Source organism: Ananas comosus, unplaced genomic scaffold, assembly GCF_001540865.1.
Source record: "Ananas comosus cultivar F153 unplaced genomic scaffold, ASM154086v1, whole genome shotgun sequence".
NCBI classification, from domain to species: domain Eukaryota; kingdom Viridiplantae; phylum Streptophyta; class Magnoliopsida; order Poales; family Bromeliaceae; genus Ananas; species Ananas comosus.
The window spans coordinates 20,309-29,014 of record NW_017890857.1 but is presented as its reverse complement, the minus strand read 5'-3'; the positions used below and the strand labels follow the sequence as shown (position 1 = coordinate 29,014).

The 8,706-nt window shown below is 37.7% G+C and overlaps 2 protein-coding genes across 2 annotated transcripts; both read right to left on the bottom strand.

The window, feature by feature from the left end:
- Positions 1 to 265: 265 nt before the first annotated feature.
- LOC109704341 lies at positions 266 to 6,798 on the bottom strand. Its single transcript, XM_020225098.1, has 7 exons — positions 6,453 to 6,798; positions 6,015 to 6,130; positions 5,850 to 5,921; positions 5,663 to 5,776; positions 4,392 to 4,468; positions 765 to 883; positions 266 to 589 (listed from the first exon to the last, which is right to left on the bottom strand). Exons 1-5 carry the CDS (start codon positions 6,583 to 6,585, stop codon positions 4,442 to 4,444), a joined length of 462 nt encoding a protein of 153 aa, XP_020080687.1. The 5' UTR covers positions 6,586 to 6,798; the 3' UTR covers positions 266 to 589; positions 765 to 883; positions 4,392 to 4,441.
- On the bottom strand, positions 1,693 to 4,252 carry LOC109704342 (protein arginine N-methyltransferase 7-like). Its single transcript, XM_020225099.1, has 8 exons — positions 3,955 to 4,252; positions 3,366 to 3,439; positions 3,147 to 3,240; positions 2,908 to 3,057; positions 2,746 to 2,820; positions 2,395 to 2,491; positions 2,183 to 2,238; positions 1,693 to 1,857 (listed from the first exon to the last, which is right to left on the bottom strand). The coding sequence occupies exons 1-8, from the start codon at positions 4,213 to 4,215 to the stop codon at positions 1,693 to 1,695; spliced, it is 972 nt and encodes a 323-aa protein (XP_020080688.1). The 5' UTR covers positions 4,216 to 4,252.
- Positions 6,799 to 8,706: the final 1,908 nt, after the last annotated feature.

Genomic DNA, 8,706 nt, shown 5'->3' with positions numbered 1-8,706 from the left:
AAAAATGAAATGACGAATCATCCAAAAATATTTGGTTCATTACTGGAATGGAAATCGAAATGAAAATTTAAAATTTTTGAGAGAGGATTTTAATTAAGAGAGAGAAAAGTGATGAAGGAAGAGGAAGTAGGTGTTAATGAAAGAGAATTTTGAGTAGTTTACTTAGGAATAAGTCAATCCGGGATCCAAAGCCGGATTGGATCATAAATGAATTTGGTCATTCCCATTCCGGAGTGGAATGGGAATCGGAATCCGATTCCTATAAAACAAACGGCAACTATTGGAATCAATGAATTCCATTCCGATTCCATAATCTAAAATAGGTGAACCAAACATACCCTTATTGTGTAACTCTGTACAATGGAGCATCGGTTGCCTCACAGGATATGGACATCCTTCTAGCTGTCTAATATTATACGGAGATGTAATCATGTGGTGAATCGTGAGATCTTTGAGATGAATAGAGAAGCTCCCGCTGCAACCAATTTCCACCAAAATATTTGAATACATGCTATCTTCTTGTATGATATGCTGTCGATCATGAGCTAGAATGGTGCTTGTTCAAGTGTAAGCATGTAGCTCTCTCACACTGCACATTCACAATTAACGAATTCCATGTTAAGAGCAATGCAGCATAAATGAATACTTTAAACAACTAAGAATTGGAATTCAATGTGAGGGCAACCTCTTTATGGAACCCACCCGAGCCTAACTTGAACAAATATATAGATATTAAATTGAAGCTACTCTTTAGATGGACCCACCTTAGTTATCCAGACTACCAGTGGCATCTGAAGATGTTAACTGAGATTCAAGTTGCTGTTGAGTTGAAACACTTTTACCACTATGACGACTTATTTGGGTTTACTGTTCTACATGGTGCCTGTAAAATTGCAGTCGTAATTAGAGTCGGGTTCCGAAGTAGAACTCGCATAGAACCAAAAAAAAAAAAAAAAATGCTGACGCANCTGCAGGAAGAGTGATCTCTAGCCTCTCCGCCAGCAAAAAAAATCTTCTACTTGAATAAGATTGCTTAAATCGATTAATTGTGAAACTTAGAAACAAACAAAGAGACTACACACCAAAATTACAAATTAAAAACAAATATATAGGGATTCAAGGCCAAAATTGTGCAAATTAAAAAACCAATTAAATCGTGGACCAAAATTGCAAATTAAAAACAAATATAAAGGGGTTCAAGACTAAAATTGTCCAAGAAAGTTCAAGATCATACATTCTCACCCACATAAATACCAAATAAACAAAAAAAATGATGGGAAATTCTTATGGACAAGAAAATGAAGCTAAGTGAAATAATAAATTAACGCCTCCTTATCTACTTCTCAAGCATATTTTAAAAAAAAGAAATTAAAATTTCAAGTATTGTAAACAACAACTCACATGGTAACAAGATGAGGTCTTTGATTCTGTCAGGCAATCTTTCGATGTCCGAAATATCCTCACCCATAGATATAAATCTAGATGATCAAACCATTGCATTTAGTCCAAAAGTATTGATGAACAAGATGATCAAACCATTGCATTTAGTCCAAAAGTATTGATGAACAAATTAAAAACAAACGTACAAGAAAATAAAAAGAACTTGTTAGGTATAGTTAAAAAGAGGGAGGTTTGTATAGAAAAAAATGAATGTAAACTACCTCAATGGGATGACGAATTTGAAGGAGCCGATTAAGCTGAGGAAGAAGAGTCGTCCAAGTTGAAGAACAGGGCTTGAAGAAGACCTAAGCGAGAGCTTTGAGTCGATTCTGGAGTCGGAGCTTTTTCGAACGATGTGAGAACGTCGAAGTGCCGAGCCTCTCCAATCGCGGGAATGATGGGAAAAAGGCTCCCCCTCTATTTATAGTTTTAAAAACAGGCGAATATTTTCTATAAGTAATCTTATCCACTTTTATAATTATAAAAATAATTTTTTTAAAAAAAATAATTATAAAAATGAACCTTTAAATATAAAATTTTAGAAGAGACCGATTGAACTAAAAACTCCGAAACAGGCCATATTTTTGAAAATCCTGAACTTTCAATTTTTTTATTAAATGTTTAAAAATTTTATAAATTCAATAATCATTTTTTTTATTAGGTAATTATCAATTAATAGAATTTTTAATTTTATTAGCTAAGCAAAAATTTCTTAATTCTAAATCTAAAAAAAAAAAAANACATTGACCACCACTGGCTTGTTGATAAGCTGTACCCCTTGTTTCCAGTGTCTATTAACTGATACCAACCACATTGGAGCACGAAGAAGGTTTAGAATAGATTAAAAAAGTTAACACCTGATCAAATCTTGGTCTGTAAGAATACTACATGAGATGCAATTTAACAAGATCAAAATGCTCCACATTGATTGATTTTGTAGTTATTGATGCTAACCTGGTCCAGTTGATATAGAAATGGAATCTCTTTCATCGATCAGCCAATCAATCCAAAAAGCAAAGCCATGGCATGTTCCTGGAGTAGAAAATTCAATCTGCTTGACAATAATGTGAAAAAGAAAAAGAAAAACTCAGATTAGTTAAAAAAACAAGGAAAAAGTCATTGGTCAGACAGCTTTTGAGCAAATCAAAACACCTTGCTGCAAAAGTGAATGAGAGAAACTAGTGGTTAGAGAGAGAGAGAGAGAGAGAGGCTGGGTGTTACATAAATCATCAAAGGTTAAATAGAAAATGTGCACCAAATTATAAGATGCACAGAAGGCCTACAAATACATCAAAAGTACAGTACCTCTGTTTTCCCAAAACAGGCATGAATTGGTACCGAGAAATCAAACTCCATGATAGAATATACCTTACTGAGTTCCTGTTGTGGACAAAATGGATGAGTCACATTGAGAGATTAAAGTATGGATATCTTTACAATATTTTTGCAAAAATCTGGCATTTTAACCTTAATATCACCACATTGCCATAAATAGTAAGGCAGGCAAGGACCTTCCTCCGTTGTGGGTAAGTCACCACAGGCTCCAAGAGCCTCATTCACAGCCGAATGATCAAAGCCTTCGACATCCTTCAAGCTGCGGCGACTCCTCCACAAGTCCTGAATAACAATACGGACTAAGATTATCCTCCTAATAAAAGAATGAATGAACAAAAGAAACTCAGGAGAAATGAAGATGAGATACTCACGGGAAGAGACATGGCACAAACTTTTAGGATTCCCTTACGAGGCATGATGAATGCATCTTCAGCTAGGATTGAATCGAGGAGGGTTCTTTCCTTCCTTGATCCAGCTAAAGAGTATTAGAATAGTAATGTCGGCTTTTGGCGAAAATAGAAACCCGAGAAAATATAAGAGATTGTGAACTTCCGACAGACAACAGATATAGTTGAATAGCTCATACTAACCAAAACCGCAGGTTCTGCCACGGAAGCATCCCTTCGTTCCCATAAAAGAAAGGTTCCCCCACAAAAAGATCAACCTGAGGAAAAACACAAATGAAGTAATAGCTTCCACATCGAAACACGAACAATACTGTGGAAGTACATTATCACTGGCAAAACATGCAAAATAAAAATGGCATATGGAAAAGGCCCAAATTATAATGCTCCAAAGACACATTTGTTTGATAAGGAAGCAGTTTTGTAAAAGATGTCAAAGATAAGACAAAAAAATGGGGTATTAGCCATAGTTCCCAAAACGTCCACCGATGATTGCAAATTTGTTCTACTAGTGACTCTTAAGCACAAGAAAGGTCAAAGACAAGATCAGATTTCACACAGATTTGCAGATCAAATCAATTTCTGAACTCATTCTGCATCTCTGGATTTGCTTAAATTCTCCGACAACATTTACCACCATGGTACACAAATATTCTAAAAATACAATATAGAGAAGAATCAGTTTTTTGTGTGTTTGAACAGATTTTTCATGAAAGACCGGAATTACATGTTATAAGCCTTGAAAATTTTGTTGTTGCTCACAATGTGAAATTACCTTTCTCGGTGTAAGGTCATCTGAGATCAAAGATGAGGTCCTTTTGCCGATCACCTTTATCCGATCCATCGAGAAACCATTGGCATCGGATATAGCTTGAATGTAACAGGCACCCTTATCTTGGAGCCCAGGAAAGATTGAGATAACATGTGATGTTTTAGAAAGAGAAGCAATGAGAGTAGTCAAGAAAACACTGTCATCAGCGACAATGCACGACGGAGAAGATCTGGTATTTAGCTGAACATTTAAGAAAATAAACATGTGTAAGGTACGTTTGGGGGAAAACAATGCTCTTAAGGTAGGTCAATATTACCCGCAAAAAAAAAAAAAAAAAAAAAAAAAATGCTGACGCAAACATGAGTCGCTTAAAAAGTAGATTGAGGGAAAGATAGATAGAGAGAGTAGGAGAAAGAAGGAAAAATTAGAAGGAGGCTCACTCTCTCCCTTTCTTCCCCTCCCGTGTCTTCATGGAGGAGATCGTCGGCGATCAAAGCTCAAATTTAACCATGCAACCCTACAAAGCCCGCCAATCACAATGCTCGAAATATAGTAAAATAAAATGATCATAGCTTGCAATCATACTCTACAAATCCAGGCTCTGATAAGATCCATATGAATTCAAATAGAAAACCCTACATCATCAATCAAATCCTCAATCCCCTCATCCCCAGCGCCATCCTCGTGAGAATCAGTGATTGTTTCAATAGTTAGAAAACAAAGGTTAAATACGCCCATTTCTCTTTATTTCCTTGTAACATGAAAAAGCTAAATTTAATCAAATCCTCAGAAGATGCCTAAAAATCCACTCAATCTCGTCGTTCTTCCACTCATACCCTACAACGAATTCCCCGATTACCCAACCCCATCCCGATCTCCACAACAACCACCCATGATACCCAAACTACAGAAAAATTAGGGTAGAAAACCTCGATCTCGGCGGATTTCATAGCGATGGGGATGTAGATGAGGATGATCATCGAAATACTTTATCCCCACACATGAGATCTAATTTAAAAAAGAAAGAATTCTTTTTGAAATTCAATTATGGAAATTCAATTTGGCCCAAACATGATTTATCAAGAATCTTACAATCTAGATATTGAACTCCACCGGTGCCTAAATTTTCATGAACAGTACAAAATAGAATGAGTTGTCCCCATACCAGAAATAGAGTAATTTTAATTTTGTTTCCAGTTTAGCAATTATGTATTTGCAGAGAAATGATAGAAAAACTGAATTATGTAAGTCCAAGTTTTATTCTTTCTATTCACTAATTGTCTATGATGAACACAATTGGACGAATGACATTCAATTGTGTCAAGATATTAGTAAGCACTTTGGCAGAACACAAAAATTTATCTTTTCAGAACACTATCTGTACCCTTGATGATATCAAAATTGACAAATTCAAGGCATGGCCTCATCAAATGTTAGCAAAGTTGTATTCAGATTCTCTAAACATTGTTTCACAGGCTCGCAAAAAATATAATCATCATCGACATTAATCTAGTGTATTGCCAACTACATTGTATGGTGTGATTAGCCTCCTGGATAGCAAATTCTATTTGTAAATCATAGGTCTTCTATTGTGTATATTTCCATTGAATTCTGTCTAATCTTACAAATCTCATATTTGAAATTCAGAATCTCTTTACATGTTTTAGGTATCTTCACTATTTGCATTTGATCAGTACAAACAAATACTTACACTTTCCAGCTTTATAGTCAACTCTCGCACTTTTTTCTCTGCTTCATTATCTCGAGCCTCCAAAGCATTTCTCAAGCTATTCTTTAATTTAAACTCATTTCTGAGTCTCTCAATCTGCATAGAAAAATAAATAGGAAAAAAAAAAAACTACTAATTTGGAGCTAAATTAAAATTCTCAAATTCAAACCGGCTTCTCAAGCTTGCTAGCTCGAGCATAGGCCTTCCGTGCTTTCTCTTCCGCGTCCAAAGCGCCCTTTTTCTGTATATCCATATTAAAATTAGAAAAATTCTATCAAATTCCAAACGAAAGATCATCAGTAGAAAGATAAATTGCAGCTCACTACAAGCCTACTTGGATTGTCTCTATCTCATTCTGCAATGTGGCGATTCTTTGCAACTTGTCCTGAATCGTATTTTCCAATTTTGCATTGGGTTCATCCTTGCTAGTTCTCTCCGCAATACTCATCCCTTTTTTACAGTAAACATGAAGAAGAAATGCATTAATAAAGAGAAAATGTGCAATCTTTAACCTCACGCTATCAAAAAGAATCAAGAACTGTAGGTTCTGATTATCACAAGACAAAACCCAATAAACCAGACATGACTCCCAAACCAAAGCTTTCCAACGCTGCAACTCATGGAGGGAGAAAGAGATAGCGCCCAAAGCATTGAAGAACTGAATAGAAATTAAGACGCAAGAACCCTCCCAGTCTCAAAACCCTAGCCAAACCACAAATCGAGACTTGAAACCCTAGCTCGAATCCCTACCAAAGATCGGTTAGCGACTCACCTAGCGCCAAGATCTCTGCTCGGAGGGCGGTAGTAGCCCCCCTCAACCCGTCATGCTCCACACCTTCTTCCTGAAGTCCCCAGCCTCTCCGCCACGACCATAGCCACGGCCTCTGCCGCCGTGGGGATCGCATCCGCCGCCTATGGCTCCGCCGTCACGCTCCTCGCCCTGAGAGAGAGAAGTGGGGAGATAGGGGGACGCGCAGGGGGCGGGCTTGAGAAAGAGAGAGTAGGAGGGAGGGGGGAGATGAGGGGAATTCAGGTGGGGAAGCATTCAGAGGGAGAGAGGAGAGAGAAAAGGAGAAGATAACTGTAACAACCTGAAGAATAAAGGAGTAGAGTAGTTAGTAGAGAGGAGAGAGAGTAAAGATGGCAACTTTACAAAGTGGAAGAGAAAAGTGTTGGAGTAAAATTCAAAATCTTCATTTTTTTTTTATTATTATTATTTTATTTTATTCTATTTATTTTAATGCGGACGTTACGCCCGCGGCCCGCTTGGTGCGCCCGCTCCGCGCCAGCTCCGCGCACGATCACGCGCTTTGTGCGCACGCGTTCTGTGTAGAATGGTATCAACACTCTAATTACATCAAGATTTATATTGATTAAAGAAGGGGTGGAACTTAAGGGTCATGTGAATGCACATATGACTGGAAAATAATTTCAAAAATAATTTCTTAAATTATTTATTAGTTTTATTCATTTTATTTGATTTTTTTATCATCGGGTATTGAAAGAGTCTCCGTCCGCCCTACCCGGCACGAGAGTGGGCCTGGCCAGACACAGCACGAGTACTGTAGCGTGCCATGCTGGCCCGGCCCAGCCAATTAAATCGGGCTGTGCTGGGCCTTGCTCCCGCGGCCCGATGGCCAGGCACGGCCCGGCACGACATAGGCTTGGGCCGTGCCGGGCCTAGAGGGTACCCAGGCCCGGCCCGGCACGGCACGGCCCGGCCCGTGTGGCCAGGCCCTCCCGATCCGGGCCCAAGCAGGGTCTTGGCCTCTTGGGAGTTGGCCAAGGCCCTGCACCAACTCCCAATGCTTTGGGAGGCACCAACTCCCAATGAGTTGGGTTGTGGCTTGTGGCTTTGGGACTTCCAACAGTCAAAGATTGGGCTGTGGCTTTGGGAGTTGGGCTTGGACTAAAATGTCCTTTCCAACAGTCAAAAATTTGACTGTTGGGAGGGTATTTTGGTCCCAAAAATTTAAAAATTTAAAAATTTAAAATAATTTAAAATTTTAATATTTTTATAAATATATTTTTAATTTTTAATTTTTTTTACTGATATATTAATTAATAAAATAAAAAAGGGCTGGCCCGAAGCCCGGCCCGACCCGGCACGGCCCGTGCAGTCCGGGCCGGAGGGCCGTGCTGGGCCGGGTTCCAAAAACTTTGGCCCGGCACGGCACGGCCCGTGCAGTCCGGGCCGGAGGGCCGTACTGGGCCGGGTTCCAAAAACTTTGGCCCGGCACGGCACGGCCCGATTTTGGGGCCGGGCCGTGCCGTGCTGGCCCGTGGCCCGTTTCAGCCCGAAAAATATGGGAGGGCCCACATTACATCCCTACTCGCACGCTTCCGGATCAATTAAGTATTTATTTGGATTTAGCGATCATCTGTAAGTTTGTTTGATTTTATCATCCTTACCAATTAGTTAGATTTTAATCACAATCAGATTCCTATGCAGTATTTGTTCCAACAATCTAAGGCGTAAATCCCAATTTGATTGTGATTAAAAACTAACGGATGCTTTAAATTGATTTTATATGTTTATAATTTGTTTGTTAACTTGTTTGTATAATTGGCATTCAAATATAAATTTTTTTGTAATTGCATATTATTTAATTTCTTATTTAAATTATATTTTATTTGGTGATTATTTTATCTTTTAAAAAAGGCTTTTACTGTAGCTTCTTTGTTAAAAAATATGCTACAGTATAAAACTCATTGAAAAAAATAATTTTGCTACAGTAAAATAATTTTATTAGTGTGCAATTTTAGAGTTTTGCTACAGTAAATTTTTTGGTTAATATATATATTTGCTACAGTATTTTTTAGGCTGGTTGTACGGATTTAAAAATATTTGATACAGCAAATTTTTTTTATAACCTTTTTTTTAAAAAAGGATTTGTGACTGTACAATATTATTAAAAAAAATATTACAGTTTATATATATACTGTTTTGCCACAGTATTTAATTCTTTAAAAAAAAATTACTGTAGTTTTTCGTAAAAGATTTTACATGTTATGAGAAAAAAAAA

Excerpts from the sequence above, each read along its gene's own strand:
- LOC109704341 (XM_020225098.1), bottom strand. The coding sequence starts at position 6,585 with ATGCGATCCCCACGGCGGCAGAGGCCGTGGCTATGGTCGTGGCGGAGA. Across the intron at positions 5,922-6,014 it reads ATGAGATAGAGACAATCCAA|AAAAAGGGCGCTTTGGACGC; the intron begins GTAGGCTTGTAG and ends ATGGATATACAG. Across the intron at positions 5,777-5,849 it reads CTAGCAAGCTTGAGAAGCCG|ATTGAGAGACTCAGAAATGA; the intron begins GTTTGAATTTGA and ends TTTTCTATGCAG.
- LOC109704342 (XM_020225099.1), bottom strand. The coding sequence starts at position 4,215 with ATGTTTATTTTCTTAAATGTTCAGCTAAATACCAGATCTTCTCCGTCG. Across the intron at positions 3,440-3,954 it reads ATGACCTTACACCGAGAAAG|GTTGATCTTTTTGTGGGGGA; the intron begins GTAATTTCACAT and ends GTTTTTCCTCAG. Across the intron at positions 3,058-3,146 it reads TTTGTGCCATGTCTCTTCCC|GACTTGTGGAGGAGTCGCCG; the intron begins GTGAGTATCTCA and ends ATTGTTATTCAG.